Source organism: Perna viridis, chromosome 9 (genome assembly GCF_037379345.1).
Source record: "Perna viridis isolate PV_CMFRI_1.1 ecotype Kerala chromosome 9, ASM3737934v1, whole genome shotgun sequence".
Taxonomy (NCBI): domain Eukaryota; kingdom Metazoa; phylum Mollusca; class Bivalvia; order Mytilida; family Mytilidae; genus Perna; species Perna viridis.
In genome coordinates this window covers 1613138-1633283 of record NC_142453.1, presented here as the reverse complement: position 1 = coordinate 1633283, position 20146 = coordinate 1613138, and the positions used below count along the sequence as shown (strand labels likewise).

The following is a 20146-nucleotide window of genomic DNA, read 5'->3' as shown; positions in this document are numbered from 1 at the left end:
ACATTTATGTAACATTAAATGTAAGATGTTAGCAATCAACAAAATACGACAAACACGAACACTGCATATAATAAATTATTATTTGTTTCGTTTGCGAGTTAGATTTCGAAATATATCAATTACTGAGAAGAATATTTCCGGCGGACTTCGTTTATCGTGCTTCGTGCTAAGTGTTTCGTGTGGGTTTCGTGTATCGTGTGCTTCGTGTGCGTTTTACGTGGGATCGCGTATCGTGTTTCGTGTATCGTGTGCTTCGTGCGCCTGTTTCGTGAGATCGTGTATCGTGTGCTTCGTGCGCGTGTTTCGTGGGATTGTGTTTCGTGTTTCATGGGATCGTGTTTCATGTTTCGTGTTCCGTGTGCTTCGTATGTGTGAAATTGGGAACTTTACACGTTTCAGGAGATGAAACAAAGCATGTGCTAATAATGGTATTTTTAACGTATAGTAAAGGCCAGTTGTAAGAAAATGTATCTAAAAAATTGGTTGAAATAAATGCGTACACAAAATACATTCGATTGAATTTCTGAATTCGATTAAAAAGAAAAGATATATTATAAACCTAGTGCACGTTCCCGATTCAGATATTTTCTATGAATGCAACATTTGTATTAACCCCACATTGGATAAACTTTTAATCGTAGACGCGTACATATACTTTCCCATGACATATGAATTTGCGCTGCATGTGCATTATTGAATCAATTAAACGAATGAAACTTCATACCTATATATTTTCATATATTTCAGTTGAAAAGAAGAAATATTTGAGGAAGCATATTTATATCGTAAACATTTAACAATGTCAGTTTGTTTGAATAAAAAATCTTATGGATGAGATGAAACCTGATCAATTAATTGATTAAGACCCCATGGGAGTTTAACATGAATAATAATTCTAAAATATGGTTGACGAGCTGCACGTTAATTAAACGATAACAAAGGAATAAAATCTATAGTCGTATTTATACCTTTTAAACAATTAATAGCTAATATTTCTATTACACGAATAATAAGGTTTAATCGTCCAACATGACTTAGATTTAATCATCAAACATGTAATTAATTTTTAATCATTTGTCAGAATCTTGCCAACAATAGTGTTCAGCAAATAAAGGCATTGCAGAATTCCATCGATTGCAACCAAAGGTAAGGATGTCATAAATAGAATAATGTAACCCAATGTAACACTTTTAAGTGATGTTCGTAAGGGAAAACGTAGCATAAACACATACTGCCTAGACATTTCTACAGATATTGTTTGTACTGTTGCCCTTTTTTCAGGTTTATATAAAATCAAGTCTAAAGGGCTATCAAAACTGTAGAATAAAGAGTAACGTATTGATTCGCCCCTACCAACCATTTCGTTATTTTATAACTTATCTGATTCAATAAATAGCAGATACAAAATCAGGGTAAAAATCTAAATCAAGAAACTTACAAATAGATTTACATCTATTAGTGGATAAATTAATTGCTTATTGATAGCAGTATAATCTTGAGAAATATTGAAGAATTTATACGTGTTCAAATGATTTTCATTATATCTGTCACAGCTGAATGGAGGAACCCAAATTCATGGTAGTGGCAATTGACTTCGGAAGTTCTGGCGCAGGGTGTGCCTTTTCGTATGCATATCAGTATCAAAATGATCCCCTAGATATGTATTCCTCAATATGGACCGATAGCAGTGAAATGATGAAAGTTCCCTGCGTAATTCTTTTTAACCACAATGGAAACTTCGAAGCATTTGGTAACAAGGCTGAAACAATATACAAAGACTCGGTAGAACAAGGGATAGAAGAACAATGGTTCTTTTTTAAGGGATTCAAAATGCAGCTTTATACAGCCGTTGAAAATGATGTGGTAAGATATTTTACTTACCATCATATGATACACCACCTGTTTCAATGCTATCTAAAAAAATCTGGGTAGGCATATGCAATCCAATTAAAATAATATTTTATTTGTTCCGTTTTTTTCATGTTGACATTGGGGAGCAATTAAGATTCAATTTTGATTAAATTGTACGCATAAGTACATTCAGTAAGTATGCACTGTTACATAATTGATGCAAACATAATGCGAAAGGGAAGTTGTTGCATAATTTTGATTTTGGCGCCAAATTTGAAGATTGAAACTTAACGTTTCGTTATATGATAATTTTACACGATCAAACACTATGTGTGTACGATACCCGAACAGACAGAAGGTGTTTTAGAAACAGTTACTGATCCCATAGCCAGTCTTACTTTTTAATTTAGTCGTTAAGAAATGATTATCAATATGTGAATGAAAAAGCATCGTCTGTTTGTTGGGTTTTTCTACACCATGAACCACTTTTAAAAAATCACGTAGAATTTTGGAAGCTTCATTTTTGGAACTCATAGGCCGACTTATTAGATAATTGGCATTTTGCTTCAAATGTCTATGCAAACGAAGCAATATATTGGCAATCAAGTAAATGGTTAAGGCTATATGAACATGATGAATGTCAAGTAATCATACGAAGTCAAGATTCAATAGAGAGTAATATAATAAAAAAACATTTAATATGATATGAAAAGCCTGTACATATGTATTTGTTTTTTATAAAAGGCTTGCATGAAGTTATCGCTTATGAAAAACCTACAAAAAACTTAACTTAAATAGCTTTCCATTGTATTAAAGGGGAGAAATCGTTTTGTATTTCATAACACACACATTTTATGATAAGTGTTAATAGTGTAAGATTTGTACGTAACGTCAATGATAGTTCTCTAATAGAAAACTCATTGGGCTTGTCCTTAATATTTTCATAAGTTTTCTGTCCTCTATAAAAGTGCCCAAAATAATTCAGATAATAGAATAAATGATTATTTTCTAAGTCTTGTGCTAATAGTTTTTAACATTCTTAGGACGTCAGAGATGACTTTGACTTATCTGATGTATGTGGCAAAGCAATGTCAGCAAAGAAAGTATTTTCGGCTGCTATTGAAAATATGAAGAATATTTTGACAAATCAAATCAAAGAGCGTGATCTTGGTGATATTGAAGGCATGGTACACTATGTCATTACTGTTCCTGCGATCTGGAACGATTCCTGTAAACAGTTTATGAGAGAAGCAGCAGAAATGGTATGACAAGAAATGCAGAGTTGAGATAACTGGAAATGATGCACACCATAAAATGATACAATTTTAATATATGCATGGTTAGATAATATAGGATAATACTAATTTGAAAATACGCTATCAAATTGAAACTGGTTGGTACATTACTGCTTTTAGCTCTGTTATTATATTTGTGCATATGTATGCGGCTTTAAATGTTGTTCTTACCAAAACTCTTCAATCGTTGCATGAATTGAAATGTTTATTAGAGTAAATGATTTGCAAAGTATGTTTCTTAACTATTTTAGGCAGGAATATCTTACGAAAAATTGTCAATGGTTTATGAACCCGAAGCCGCCTCAATTCATGCCAAACATCTTCCTGTGCAAAAAATCAAGGGTTCTAACGACAACGTGAAATTACAAGCTTTTAAACCGGGACGCAAGTTTATTGTTCTTGATGCTGGAGGTAAGTATAAGCCGAAAATTATTTCATAACTTAAGAATCGTTATGGTGTATCCATAGGCATCACTTGAACAGATTGGGTCACTCTGTCATAGTCTTCCTTGTAAGTTTGTTTACCAGAACTTTATATGAGCAAAAGGTCTTCTTTAAAACCAGAGACGATTACCCTAACGGTGCACCTGTTCCATACTCCCAGTTTTAGTGCTTGTTCGAGTTGTTCATTTACTTTTGTACGTGTTATTTTCTTTATTTTTTATTTTCCCTCTCTTGTCCTTTTGCCTGAGTGTATTTTGTTTTGATTTTCGCTCCAATCTTGGTTCTGTTGATTACTCTTTTCCATTTTTTCTGAAAAAAAAAGTCTGTATATCAGCATTGAGTTTATATATAGTAACACAAATCAAAGTTTAATGTTGATATCTGCTGTGCTTGGTATAAAATTATTTGTGCTAGTGAAGCTGGTTTTAGATGTTGCAAAAATCAGCACCGACCTCCGGTACTGAGTTTGATTATCATACAAGTGCATTGAAAAAAGTTTAAGTATCTAATAATGTAACAGAAAAAAGGTATCACAATAAACTAAATCAAGAGGGATTACTACAAGTTGCACCATGAATGTTTTCTTTCGGTAATGTTAATTAAGTGTCATTTGTTTTAACCGAGTTTTCTCGGCTATTCTAATTTTCGTGCAATCGATTTAAATATCATATACCTTACTGTTGACATTTTATTTTTCTTCTCTTATATTATACTGTTTACTCGTATCTTAAAATCCATGGACGGAGAATGTTTTTTTTAAACTTATAGAACTATTCCTAAATTTTATTTAACTTGTTATCATTTTAGGTGGAACAATTGATATTTCTACACAAGAGGTTGAAGAAAATGGCGAACTTAAAATCATTCACAAAGTTCTTGGAGGACCATGGGGAGGCGAATACACGAATAACACGTTCTTAAATATGGTCTCAAAGATAGTTGGCCCTGTTGTTCTCACACAATATCGGAAATGTCACAATCGAGGTTTCTTAGAATTGATCCAAAATTTTGAACAAAAGAAGAAGCTGTTTAAATTTGCTGACGAGAGTAGCATCCGTATAACTCTTCCCTACACCTTTCCCGAATTTATCGCCGAATCGACCGGCCAAACTGTTCATGAAATGCTAAGTCATTCGGCATACAAGGAAACCATATCTATGAAACGCGACAAGTTAGTTTTAAAGAGAGAACTGTTTGTTGACTTGTTCCGTGTCCAGATCGGAAAAATTGTGTCGGAAATGAAACAAATATTGACACATGAAAAGTCCAAAGATGTCTCTGCTATCATGATGGTTGGTGGACTGTCAGAATCGGAGGTAATTCAAAATGCAATTCTAACCGAGTTCAGTGGAACAGACATTGAAGTCTATATTCCAATTGATGGAGCGCTATCTGTTCTTAAAGGGGCAGTTGTGTACGGACACAATCCGAAGATTGTTACGTCTAGAATATGTCCTTTCACTTTTGGCGTTGCAGTGTGTGTACCATTTGATGAGTTACGCCATTCAAAGGACAAAATGTGTATGTTAGATGGTCAACTTAGTTGTTCAGGCATTTTTGACATTCTTTACATAGATGAAGAAGAAGTAAAAGTAGGTGATAAACGATCAATTGACGTTTGCAGTACGTACTTCATGCCGGAATCTCAGCACAAACGGTATCAACCAATTAATATTGAATTTCATGTCAGTACATTGAAAGACCCATTCTACATCACCGATGAAGGTTGTCGTCAGCATGCTACAATAATTGTCCCGGTCCCCGAAGCCGGTCTTTGGCCTCAAAGCGTTGAAGGAAAGGTCGAACTAGAAATAGCAGGAACTGAAATGATAGGAACATTTATTAATACAGACACGGGGGAGAAAACAAGCATTCGTTTTGAATTCCTGCCTGCGAAATTAGGCCAAAAAGTCACGAAGCGTTTATTTGATCCGTACGATACTTTCGAAGTGGACTCAGATTTCGAACCTTTGCCCAACTGACCCATGGAAAATAGTAGAACAAAAGGACCAATTGGGCTTGTTTGTTTGTTTAAATTCGTTCAATGGTTTCATGGAGTTTTCAATTTATATCTATGTTTTATGTTAATCATTTTATTTTATTCCAGGTTTTTGTTTTACACAAACTAGTTCTTAACAATATCTCTACACAATTAAATACCACAATTATTTCATTGCATACAAAATTTCACAATAAAAATTCTAGTAGCAGTTGTATTAAGAAGTAAGGATGGAAGAGTCAGGGAAAAACAGACATACACAACAAAGAACACAAAGCAACAAAAAAAAACCCCAAAAAAACAGGGAGCATGGACCAAGTGCATCGGTAGGGTGAGCGTCCTCTGCTTTTCTAGAAACACCCGCCGAGTTGCTCATAAAAAGTCAAGTCCGGGGTAGATTAAACGAGGAAAGGAAAACTATGACACGTTGAACAAATCAGTTTTCATGGTGCAGATGGATACACCGTAATACGAGTTCTGGCATAAATATGAAACGTACAAACTGTTTTTGCCAGAGTTATACCTCTTGATCGGTAAAAAGATAAAACCAAAATCAAGTTAATTCAATATTAACTGTTAGTAACCAATTAGTTATTTTTTAAACTTTTCATGTAACGCACTAGCTAAGGAAGTACAATGCATTCAATATTCAATGCGCCTCGTTCATTCGTCCAGATATTGTTAGCACCTTCTCTTCTTTTGTGTCTTATATTCTATTATTCACATGGTTTTACTCTCAGTTTTCCACGCCCGTTTTTAATTGCGAATTACTTAATTGCCATTGCGACCTTAACATGCTTTTGTAGAAAATGTGTTTTACTGTGATTGCTTTTTTTTATAATGAGGGAGGAAAGAGGGTATAAACATATTAATACTGGAACAACATCTGTGCGTTTTATTAACATAAAACCTTTAATTAACCTATTGAAAATATTTTACAGTATCAGTTTCTTTTATACACTAAGTGTTAACGAAAATAAAAAAAAAAAACAAACAATGTTTGCAATGATTGTTTCATTTTTTTTCCAGACGGTTTGGTTATGTCATTTGATATGATATCTCCTACAAAATTTAGATGAGCTCTACATGAACTTAAGATGTTTTGAATGGACCAAACGAAGGATGATTTACTTGATCGTATCAAGATGTGTGCATTCTTTTTACACAATTCTATTTATTTTGTAGCACTCCAATAAAAAGCTTTAAAGTGATTGACTTCAACCGAACGAATAACGTTACAACCGCAATTTAACAAACGCCTTCCTATGGAAAATGACAATTTGTCTTTTATAAAGGGAATGGACAACCTTGTATTTGGTGTCATACAAGACAGTATTCACAATTTAAGGTAAGCACACATACAAATAATTTTTGTAGATGTTTAGTAGTACATGTTACAGATTCAGCTATGTAGCGTTGTCTGTATCAATAGAACTATGAACGATTTGTATGGTAAAAGTTGTTGTATTTCCTTTTACTTTAAATATTGGAATACTGTTGAGTCTACAGCTGTATTAATAATCATCAATGAAGTTATACGCTTGTTCTCTGCATTAGCGACAAGTGTGATTAGTAAAACTTACTTATGAATAATAAACATTAAGTCAAGATATTTAGGTATGTGTATAAAGTTAGAAGTAAAAAGAAACTTTATGCTTTTTACCATAATTTGTTTGACCGATATTGAGTTTTTATTTCACAGTTGAGAGAATAAATCACCATTCAGACTCCACGACTTGCCTCAAACTTTATCACTACGGGATTTTACTTACTTGACACGTGACAGGTGCCACTTGATCGAAGTGCATATTTGTGCAATAAGTTGTATGTGCTGTCATGTCTTTGTTATCATCTTCAGAATTCATATAAAATGGTATTTTTTCTTGTGACACCATTGAGTGTGTGGAATGCCCTTGTGTGCATTTTCCTGTTTAACCGTATCTTCTGTTGTCTTTGAATTGCCCTTCTGTTATGATGCATCATTATGTTTTCGATTATTCCTGTCCAGATTTCTTTTTTTTAAGCTGACTTCGTCAATAACTTAACACCCACACACACAAAAAAAAAAACAACAAAAAACAAAAAAAAAAAAAAAAACAAAAACAAAAAAAAACAAAAACAAAAAAAGTTCTTAGTAAGGATCTGTCCTGTGTTTTATTATTTTGCTGTTTTGTCCACTGATTAACCCTAGCTATTTGTTTGATATTTATTTTTTTTGATTTTGTCAATACCATGAACATGTTCATATGTTCATCTCGAGATGTAACTTATCAATTATCTTCCTTAGATAAAGATTCACAGAGAAAAGAGTCAAGATATCCTCTAGTTGTTTCACTGGTTGTCTATTTAATATTTGTAGTCCTGATTTTTTTATCTGTAAAGAACAGATTGGTGGTGACTGGGTGATATATCATAAAGATAATTTTGCCCTATCATATGATATTTTAACATTTTCCAATGCAATTACTCTGATACAGCTTACAAGTAAAGTCGGCATCTTGGCCTTTGCTGAAAGATCATCATAAGAGGAATCAAAATAGACATAACGAAAAGTTAATTCTTTTATTTTCATATAAAAATCATATAAAAAACCCAGACCCATGAAAAGAAAATATGCAAAAGCTGAACAAACCAGCATAAGCACAACTGGATACATTTTTCGAACATTAGTTTTCAGCTGTTTCATAAGGCAGTTGGTCGTAAGTTTTCGGTTATATATATAAGGGTCTGAAATATTCCCAACGACGTTAGAACTGTCAAATTTGCGATGCAAACTTTTGGTCGTTCCCTCCTCGAGACTCGCTGTGACATCTATGGCAACACCACCCACACTAAGTCCAGTGCCCTAGACCACTCGGCCAGCTAGGCTATATTAAAATATAGATTTCGCTGTTCGGGTCATTCTTCCTCGTAGGATTATTCTAGGGCTGTAACTAGTACACGATGTATGGTAGTACGGGACAGTTCATCTAGGTGTCATTATGTAGGATAGAGGATCAAATTAATGATGCATGTCACAAAAAATCAATATTATACAACGCAACGTCCCAGAATGTGACGACTCTATTCGCTACACTGCTCCATCGGATGAAATTGATACAGGGAAGATAACGTAAACTTATAGAAAGGTGTGAAAAATTCCCAACGATGTTAGAACTGTCAAATTTGCGATGCAAATTTTGGTCGTTCCCTCCGCGGGCAGGCGGTGTTGCCATAGATGTCACAGCGGTACGAGTTCGAGTCCCGCGGAGGGAACAACCAAAATTTGCATCGCAAATTTGACAGTTCTAACATAAGAATTAAAAGATGAGGCGAAGTAACGGGTAACTGCGAGGCTCCACCGAGCAGGTACTCCGTTTCGTGCCGAATCATTTTGTGAAGACAAAGTCAAGAGATTATTATTGTGTTTATACTGAATCAAAATAATATATTCATGAACGGTGAATGTTATTCTCAATTTGAATTATATAATGTGGTCGCTGTGTGGCGCCTCCGGTAAGGGCGTAAAAATAAAGATGACATAGACAAGTGTAACTGTTAATCTATTCGCGATCGATTAGAATTCCAGAGATTGTTTTACAGATTTACAAATACCTGACTCATTTTGCAACAAAGATATGTATTTTGGTTATAAATTTTAACAAGTATTAACAGTATTTTGTTTTAGACTCAAAACATTGTCATATCGCGTCCTCGCTTTAACGCTTGGTTGGTTTTATTAAGTGTGTCACATGGTGTATTGAATCACAATCGATTTCGGTCGGGCATGTTAACATTTAAGCAGTGGGCCTGGCTTAAAGTGATAATATGACATTGCCGTATTAAAGCCTTATGAATAAACAGTCAATATGGTTTACTTGTGCAATTAGGGAGATAGCAGTATAAAAAATGAAGCAACTTTACCAAATCTGTTGTTATTGCATTGTTTGTTGGATAATGCAGAAACCTTGATGTCTTCTAAATATTTCTATTTCAATCTTATCTACTTATAAAACTTTTTATTATAGATACATGTTCGGTGGTAAGTTTAAAGTATTTGTTTATCATATTTTACTCGTTGGCTTACTTCCTCAATATTTTGTATTTTTTACATACTTATCACTAATATTTAGTGGTCCTCAGTGGTTGATGGGCTGCATATATCTTGATAATAATAGTTTGAATAGTTCCATATTTATCTATTAGTCATCATTTTTCGGCTGACTTCCTCATTCGTTTATCTTTTTTACATTCTTATTACTTATACTAAGTGGTCCCCGGTGGTTTGAAGGGTGGCATATGTCTTTATATTTTGTAATAGTGTTCAAAGTTGTGTATTTAATTCTTTTTATTTGTCATTTTACGGGTGACATCCTCAATACTTCGCCTTTTTTACGTACTTATTACTTAAACTAAGTGGCCTACGCTGGTCTTTATATTTGATAACAGTTTTGTCAATGATTTGTTTTCCTAATAGTTGTAACTATTCTTAAATGTCTCGGTGGCTTGATAATACTAAATTGTCCTCGGTGTTTTTTTTGTTCAGCTTATAGGTGGTGAATAATTTTTCAATGAGTTTCTTCCAAGGACAAAGACTATGTCTGGTCTTTGTCCTTGGATTACATTCCTTTGATTACCGCTATAACCTTGGTTCCCTTGATTACTCTTTCTTAATAGCTCTATATTTTAATGTGATTTTGCCAAACCTATGCATACTTTTTGTATTGCTCTAGAATTATAACAAATAGGCTTTTGGAACAGGGTTATGTTGCTACAAGATTGAAGTCATCACTACAGAAGTTTTATGGTCTTCATCATGAACTCGTGAAAACTGAATCGTTCAACGTATCATAGTTTTCCTTTCCTCTTTCGTCTACAACGGACTTCTTTTTTTATTAGCAGCTCGGCGGGTATTTCCAGAAAAGCAGAGGACGCTTATCCTACCGGTGCACCTGGTCCATGCTCCCAGTTGTTTAGTGGAGTCATTGCCTTTTTTACTTTGTATGTATGATTTAATTTACTTTATGTTCTTTGTTGTGTATGTCTGTTTTCCATGTCTGGTTTTGTCCCTGGATTACATTCTTTCAATTTCCGCTGGAATATTGGTTCCCTTGACTACTCTTTTTAATAAATAGAGAAAAAAATAAATATTCAATTCAAGATAAAAAGAATCAGATTGTATCATCAGTTTCGTCATTTTTAACTTCTTGAACTACTCAAATACTCTATGATGCGTTCTACTTTCTTTTAATTGTGAAGCCTGTAAGAAATGTTCATTCTTTGAAAAGTGCAAAGATTAAATCTATTGAACAATAAGCTAAAAAGGGTTTTGTCTGTCTTTCTTTAAACAAATTATGTTCCTGTGCAAGTCCTGTTGTCAAAACAATCGACCGGCAGCAGCGCTATGCTTGTCGTAAAAGGCGACTAAATACTGTTCAGAACGCTGACCGGGGGCCAGGATGCTCTACCCAAAGAGCAACTTGGTTGTGTGCCCCAGGTGTACATGGAGTAACCCTTACATGTTACATGCTGGGGTCATTTGGCCATAATGCGGAAATTCTTTTCGCAAACCATAGTGGTGCAATGTTTTGGGAAAGATGTCACGTTCTTCGCTCGATAAAGAACCCTACTGGGAGTAGGAATCTTCGTGGTCCGACACAGGATGCTAAATTGCACGACACTATCAATCTCTCTCTATTATCAGTGGCAATCAAAATTTGTTTACCCTATTATCCTATTTGTCAGAGAAATTACCTCCTTCCGCTTTCAGCGGACTCGACATTCAACGAGATGTATTTGAACTGCCCACGAGCAGCTCTACATTCAGTATTATTCAGTTTACCACTTACTAGTCATTCATCTATATGAACATTTTAGTAATGTTGTTTTGTTCGATTCTTTTTTGTATATTGACAAACAACCGACAAAACTACAAAATGAAAATAAAAAGAACAAAACAGGAAAAGACAAAACAAAACAAAACAAAACAAAACAATGTTAGCCTAATAAAAAACTAAATAAAATACTTACCGCAGGTACAAAAAGCCAAATAGTTGAATGGACTTCTTTTGTCCATTGCTCCAATTGGAAAGTAAACCAGTCTGTCGTATTGGGGAGTTACTTCCCTTTGCATCAATTTCGAAAGAAATGAAGTCAAGGTCGGGAATATGAAAAATCTATATTCAAAGAGAGATTACCCAAATTTAATCCAAATTTTGAACATTCACAGAAAACAAGCAATTCCAATCATCATCTCTAAATTCTTATTATGAAAAAAAAAACTGCCCAAACATTTCAAAGATTATCTCTTTTGGAACAAAAGGGTTGGTTGATTTTTCATACCAAACTTCGATTAAACTGCTGGTTTTCTGGTGTTTTATGATAATACGTATAGTGTTTCATTCAATAATATGAATCCTTTATTTCATTTTATACATTTGTATATTAGTCGGGTAAACTTCTGTATATATAAATGTACTTTGATAGTAAGTTAATCCATTTGTACAACTTCTGATTTGTAAGACTCAAAAAAGGGAGATAAAATCTATGCGAATGAATCAACTAGTCAGCGGGTCACCAAACAACTTTAAGATTAATAAAACCTTGAATCTTTATGAAAAAATCAATCAAATATTTATCGCCCTTTATTTTGTTCCATAAATTATTTGTTTTGAATTCATAAACTTTGTCCTTGAAGTTTTCTTTTGTCTCTTTGTTTACCTGTCAGTGTTATCGATAAAGTATCTTTTATTCGATTGGTGATAACGTCCGTAAAATATGTATCCTAAAAATGTATGAGTCATAATTCACATCGATGTGTAACAAAGAACAACAATTCAAACAAATACTTTATAATTATGACTCAACCTGCCTGGCTGGAAGAACGGTCACTGGTGGAACGCATGGGGTTCATGTTGGACAACGAGCTCATGTGTGATGTTACATTTCGTGTTGGATCTAAGCGGCGGTAAAAGCTCACAAGTGTATTCTAATGAGTTGTAGTGAAGTGTTTTTTATGATATGTTTGCAAGAAAATTGGCAGCAAAAGATGACGTAATTGTTCCAGATATTGATATCGATACTTTTAAACAAGTTATAAAGTGGGGAATAAGAAAAGGTTTCAAACATTAACTTACGTCGAATAATATTAATAATTGTCACACCTCGTAATGTATTAGATATATCGGTTGCACTCTGATGTTATATAATCAAAGAGTAATCAAGGGAACCAATGTTATGTCGGTAATCAAAAGAATGTAATACAGGGACAAAGACCAGACATGGAAAACAGACATACACAACAAAGAACATAACTGCATTATGATAAAAAAAAAAAGAATACATCGCGGAACTTGCATGACGAGTCTAATATCAAACGTAATGAAGTTGATATTTACAACAAAATGTCGAAGACCTTTAATAAGTAAAACTGTCTTGTTTTGTTTTTGCTGTGTATGTGGTTATAAATTTGTACTCGTTTTAAGTAATTGCTGCTGGTAGTTCATGCACAAAAATTGAAATAAAATTGTGGTTCGGCTAGAGACGTTACAAAAGCCTTGTTTTTTTTTTGTTATTTATTGTCCTTACTTTAGACAATTAACATCAATATCCCGAACGGTAACGTCACCTTTATCGGTCAATTTGTTTTTTTGTTGGTTGCTGAAATTGTAGTTCAAACTGCGATAGTTAGCATATTTCAATTATTGTAATTTGACCCTAAAATTTTTGATGATCAGTATTTGCTTTTATAAGACAAATTAAACAATGAAAGATTCTTCTCAAAATATTTAATGGTTCATTGTTTCTCTCGTTAACGCGTCAAGTGGGGTACCACGTTGTACCAATAATACAACTCTACCAGTTATTCCGGTTTTGTACAACACCGCCAAGAGATGGTCCTCGACTATTCGGTTTGAAATATGCTTAAATTATTGCTTAAAATTATATAATTGTATTTTTCGTGATACAATTTTGGTATAATAATAAACTGTTTTTGTTTAGGAATAGGTCAGACTTAATGAAACCGAAAGTAAACCAGTCTGTCGTATTGGGGAGTTACTTCCCTTTGCATCAATTTCGAAAGAAATGAAGTCAAGGTCGGGAATATGAAAAATCTATATTCAAAGAGAGATTACCCAAATTTAATCCAAATTTTGAACATTCACAGAAAACAAGCAATTCCAATCATCATCTCTAAATTCTTATTATGAAAAAAAAAAACTGCCCAAACATTTCAAAGATTATCTCTTTTGGAACAAAAGGGTTGGTTGATTTTTCATACCAAACTTCGATTAAACTGCTGGTTTTCTGGTGTTTTATGATAATACGTATAGTGTTTCATTCAATAATATGAATCCTTTATTTCATTTTATACATTTGTATATTAGTCGGGTAAACTTCTGTATATATAAATGTACTTTGATAGTAAGTTAATCCATTTGTACAACTTCTGATTTGTAAGACTCAAAAAAGGGAGATAAAATCTATGCGAATGAATCAACTAGTCAGCGGGTCACCAAACAACTTTAAGATTAATAAAACCTTGAATCTTTATGAAAAAATCAATCAAATATTTATCGCCCTTTATTTTGTTCCATAAATTATTTGTTTTGAATTCATAAACTTTGTCCTTGAAGTTTTCTTTTGTCTCTTTGTTTACCTGTCAGTGTTATCGATAAAGTATCTTTTATTCGATTGGTGATAACGTCCGTAAAATATGTATCCTAAAAATGTATGAGTCATAATTCACATCGATGTGTAACAAAGAACAACAATTCAAACAAATACTTTATAATTATGACTCAACCTGCCTGGCTGGAAGAACGGTCACTGGTGGAACGCATGGGGTTCATGTTGGACAACGAGCTCATGTGTGATGTTACATTTCGTGTTGGATCTAAGCGGCGGTAAAAGCTCACAAGTGTATTCTAATGAGTTGTAGTGAAGTGTTTTTTATGATATGTTTGCAAGAAAATTGGCAGCAAAAGATGACGTAATTGTTCCAGATATTGATATCGATACTTTTAAACAAGTTATAAAGTGGGGAATAAGAAAAGGTTTCAAACATTAACTTACGTCGAATAATATTAATAATTGTCACACCTCGTAATGTATTAGATATATCGGTTGCACTCTGATGTTATATAATCAAAGAGTAATCAAGGGAACCAATGTTATGTCGGTAATCAAAAGAATGTAATACAGGGACAAAGACCAGACATGGAAAACAGACATACACAACAAAGAACATAACTGCATTATGATAAAAAAAAAAAGAATACATCGCGGAACTTGCATGACGAGTCTAATATCAAACGTAATGAAGTTGATATTTACAACAAAATGTCGAAGACCTTTAATAAGTAAAACTGTCTTGTTTTGTTTTTGCTGTGTATGTGGTTATAAATTTGTACTCGTTTTAAGTAATTGCTGCTGGTAGTTCATGCACAAAAATTGAAATAAAATTGTGGTTCGGCTAGAGACGTTACAAAAGCCTTGTTTTTTTTTTGTTATTTATTGTCCTTACTTTAGACAATTAACATCAATATCCCGAACGGTAACGTCACCTTTATCGGTCAATTTGTTTTTTTGTTGGTTGCTGAAATTGTAGTTCAAACTGCGATAGTTAGCATATTTCAATTATTGTAATTTGACCCTAAAATTTTTGATGATCAGTATTTGCTTTTATAAGACAAATTAAACAATGAAAGATTCTTCTCAAAATATTTAATGGTTCATTGTTTCTCTCGTTAACGCGTCAAGTGGGGTACCACGTTGTACCAATAATACAACTCTACCAGTTATTCCGGTTTTGTACAACACCGCCAAGAGATGGTCCTCGACTATTCGGTTTGAAATATGCTTAAATTATTGCTTAAAATTATATAATTGTATTTTTCGTGATACAATTTTGGTATAATAATAAACTGTTTTTGTTTAGGAATAGGTCAGACTTAATGAAACCGAAAGTAAACCAGTCTGTCGTATTGGGGAGTTACTTCCCTTTGCATCAATTTCGAAAGAAATGAAGTCAAGGTCGGGAATATGAAAAATCTATATTCAAAGAGAGATTACCCAAATTTAATCCAAATTTTGAACATTCACAGAAAACAAGCAATTCCAATCATCATCTCTAAATTCTTATTATGAAAAAAAAAAACTGCCCAAACATTTCAAAGATTATCTCTTTTGGAACAAAAGGGTTGGTTGATTTTTCATACCAAACTTCGATTAAACTGCTGGTTTTCTGGTGTTTTATGATAATACGTATAGTGTTTCATTCAATAATATGAATCCTTTATTTCATTTTATACATTTGTATATTAGTCGGGTAAACTTCTGTATATATAAATGTACTTTGATAGTAAGTTAATCCATTTGTACAACTTCTGATTTGTAAGACTCAAAAAAGGGAGATAAAATCTATGCGAATGAATCAACTAGTCAGCGGGTCACCAAACAACTTTAAGATTAATAAAACCTTGAATCTTTATGAAAAAATCAATCAAATATTTATCGCCCTTTATTTTGTTCCATAAATTATTTGTTTTGAATTCATAAACTTTGTCCTTGAAGTTTTCTTTTGTCTCTTTGTTTACCTGTCAGTGTTATCGATAAAGTATCTTTTATTCGATTGGTGATAACGTCCGTAAAATATGTATCCTAAAAATGTATGAGTCATAATTCACATCGATGTGTAACAAAGAACAACAATTCAAACAAATACTTTATAATTATGACTCAACCTGCCTGGCTGGAAGAACGGTCACTGGTGGAACGCATGGGGTTCATGTTGGACAACGAGCTCATGTGTGATGTTACATTTCGTGTTGGATCTAAGCGGCGGTAAAAGCTCACAAGTGTATTCTAATGAGTTGTAGTGAAGTGTTTTTTATGATATGTTTGCAAGAAAATTGGCAGCAAAAGATGACGTAATTGTTCCAGATATTGATATCGATACTTTTAAACAAGTTATAAAGTGGGGAATAAGAAAAGGTTTCAAACATTAACTTACGTCGAATAATATTAATAATTGTCACACCTCGTAATGTATTAGATATATCGGTTGCACTCTGATGTTATATAATCAAAGAGTAATCAAGGGAACCAATGTTATGTCGGTAATCAAAAGAATGTAATACAGGGACAAAGACCAGACATGGAAAACAGACATACACAACAAAGAACATAACTGCATTATGATAAAAAAAAAAAGAATACATCGCGGAACTTGCATGACGAGTCTAATATCAAACGTAATGAAGTTGATATTTACAACAAAATGTCGAAGACCTTTAATAAGTAAAACTGTCTTGTTTTGTTTTTGCTGTGTATGTGGTTATAAATTTGTACTCGTTTTAAGTAATTGCTGCTGGTAGTTCATGCACAAAAATTGAAATAAAATTGTGGTTCGGCTAGAGACGTTACAAAAGCCTTGTTTTTTTTTTGTTATTTATTGTCCTTACTTTAGACAATTAACATCAATATCCCGAACGGTAACGTCACCTTTATCGGTCAATTTGTTTTTTTGTTGGTTGCTGAAATTGTAGTTCAAACTGCGATAGTTAGCATATTTCAATTATTGTAATTTGACCCTAAAATTTTTGATGATCAGTATTTGCTTTTATAAGACAAATTAAACAATGAAAGATTCTTCTCAAAATATTTAATGGTTCATTGTTTCTCTCGTTAACGCGTCAAGTGGGGTACCACGTTGTACCAATAATACAACTCTACCAGTTATTCCGGTTTTGTACAACACCGCCAAGAGATGGTCCTCGACTATTCGGTTTGAAATATGCTTAAATTATTGCTTAAAATTATATAATTGTATTTTTCGTGATACAATTTTGGTATAATAATAAACTGTTTTTGTTTAGGAATAGGTCAGACTTAATGAAACCGAAAACATATGTGAGCTGGTCATAGCGCTTTTGGTCTACTTGCAAATATTGTATCACTTCATGTTTTAATTGGGTCGTTCAGATTGGTTTGCAGGTATTACTCCGATGACAATCTAACTAGTATAATATTTTTACCCATACTATGTGTGAAAATAAAATTCGTTTGAAGGACATAACCACTCACCTGTACACGTGTACCTAATTACCCTATACAGGATAACTAAAACACCCAGAGTAACAAGCAGGGAAATATTTAAATACACCAAATTACCATATTATTTCTTTACAGGTTTCTTTATACTGATGAAATATCCGTTGGGTTGAAAAAATATACGCCGGATTATGTATATCTCTAAGAAATACATGATACTGCGCCTAAGAACAAAATGTATCCAGTGTCTCTGGTGGATTATGGAACCAAAGTATGTATGTCTAGTTTACCAAATATCGCAAATTATCATCTGGAAGATTTAAAAAAGAAAAGAAAAGTGTCGAATTCATTCTTATAAATGCTGGAGAATGTTGTCCTTAGACATTTTTCTTCAACTCTCAGATGACACAGTTTCTGATACTGTTGGTTCAGATTACTTATGTCTCTCTGAGGTAGACATATGCAAATCTGTTTTGAAATAGGCACAGTATCGGTGTAAGAATGCATGGAAAGAAGAATATGGTATTAATTGCAGGGAAATACTGGGTCAAATCTTGTTTAAAATATGATTTCCAATAATTAATCGAGAATACTTTACACGGGAAATATCCCGCATAGATTTAATTACCCACGAGGAGGTTTTTGCCAGTCATTCCATGAAAGAAGTGCGAGTTATTTTCTACTTTATACCGTTTTGTTGGACAGGAGTTTAAGCGTTAAGGGTTGGTTACAAAAATTGACTTTGAAACAAGTTGTGACGCTTTCCTTTGTGGTGTCATGCATTTTGGTGCACAAGAGGAAGATGTCAAATAGCAAGTAGATTTAGCTATTTATGAAAACTCAAGTTTATTGCAAAAGTCAAGTAAAAACCATGCAAATATAGAGGGACAGCAAATATACGCGATCAAAATAAGACGATATACAAGATACACAACTGAGCTGAAAACAAAAGGTCCAAAGGCTTTTTGTGGTATATATTTCCAATCACATATAAGTAGAAATGAGACAACAGTTCAGTTTTTTAACTCGTCTAGACAATTACCAAATACAACTAATGTACTGGCTGGACAAATACCCGGAATTATCGTTTGTTCTTTGAAAAATTGAAAGAGTTCACAATGAGACAACCAGTGAAACAAGACAACTTTTTCGAACATATCTGTGACTTACTATTCCGAATTTGAAAATGAGATCATTTCTAAAGAATTTGTCAGACATGTTCCTAAGGACATACAAGATTTGGCCCTGTTTAAGCATATATACCTTATGTCTTGTTGCTAATATATATGGGATTCTATGACTTGATAATTGAGTTTTGCTATAATTGATATTATGTATTCTGATATGTGAAAGCTATAAAATAAATAAATAAATAAAAATAATAATGATAAATAAATAAAAAAATGCGTGTATTTTGTCATTACTTATATCTCACGATAAATCATAACTGAAAAAAATTAGTTCCAGCATCTAGTTCTTTTTACCACAAAGTGTAGCATGTGTAGTCATGTGATAAAAATTTAAAGATTTGGTTACGCTAAATACATTTAAATTTCATTTGTTTTGTTTTTTTTGTTTTTTTGGCATGATCTATGCCAGATAATACCTATTTATTTCCAGGTTTTTTTTATCTTTCATTAAGTAAAAAAAGCCGGGAATGAATTGCGTTTGGTAAAAGTAGTAACCTATACCAAATATCTTGGTCTTTTCTATCATAAAATGACTATACTTCGTTCTTGTAAAAAGCTGAACTGAAAATATATGATCTTTAGATTGTGAGATATCTTTTTATTTATTTTTTTTTTTTTTTGCAAAAATATGTAACATCTGCTAATATCGTCGTTTAAAACAGGTACAACAACACCAACCATAATAATAATGATAACAATAACAAGTGATACTGTGTTTGTCAAATTCTAAAGCCGCCATTGAATTTAGAAAGCAATCATTGCCTTAGATAACACTTTTCATCAAAATCCAACAGAGTTTAAATTGTGCGCCGATTCTGGCGGCCATTTTGAAAAAAGCGGCTTTTAGAAAAAATCTAAAGCTGACATTGAATTTAGAATGTCATGTTTACCCTAGATATAAATTGTTCTTTGAAATTGAACAATGTTGAATTTTGTCGATTTTGGCGCCATTTTGATGAAAGAAATGGCGGTATTCTAGACAAAAATGTTTACACTTATGATGTCAGCAAGTCAAGAACAGCTTTCTGAGTTACTTTCATACAATAAATGAGCTTCACTAATTTTATAGATTTTTTTTTTTTCATTTTTCCGGGTTTTGTTTTGGCGGCCAATTTTAAATCGGCAGCCATTTTGAAATTCCGGAAATTGCTTGCACATTTCCTGAGTGTGCCTGATTTTTGAGCCATGATTAGTATAAATTGAATAAACGGTCTGCGGGAAATCGCCAGGACATCTTTACGTGCAGAAGAAGAAGCATAATAATAATAATATCTAGAATTGCCATTGCGAGCAATAGCGAATGTCGCCCCCGGCAACTGTTTAAGTTCCCAATT

The 20146-nt window shown here is 33.2% G+C and overlaps 1 protein-coding gene and 1 pseudogene across 1 annotated transcript; both read left to right on the top strand.

Moving 5' to 3' along the window:
- The first annotated feature begins 819 nt into the window (after positions 1-819).
- On the top strand, positions 820-5696 carry LOC148606063 (heat shock 70 kDa protein 12B-like). Its single transcript, XM_088544896.1, has 5 exons — positions 820-1146; positions 1554-1863; positions 2895-3113; positions 3398-3557; positions 4398-5696. The coding sequence occupies exons 2-5, from the start codon at positions 1558-1560 to the stop codon at positions 5570-5572; spliced, it is 1860 nt and encodes a 619-aa protein (XP_088401022.1). The 5' UTR covers positions 820-1146; positions 1554-1557; the 3' UTR covers positions 5573-5696.
- Positions 5697-10575: 4879 nt separating this feature from the next.
- On the top strand, positions 10576-20146 carry LOC148606062 (BTB/POZ domain-containing protein 6-like; annotated as a pseudogene).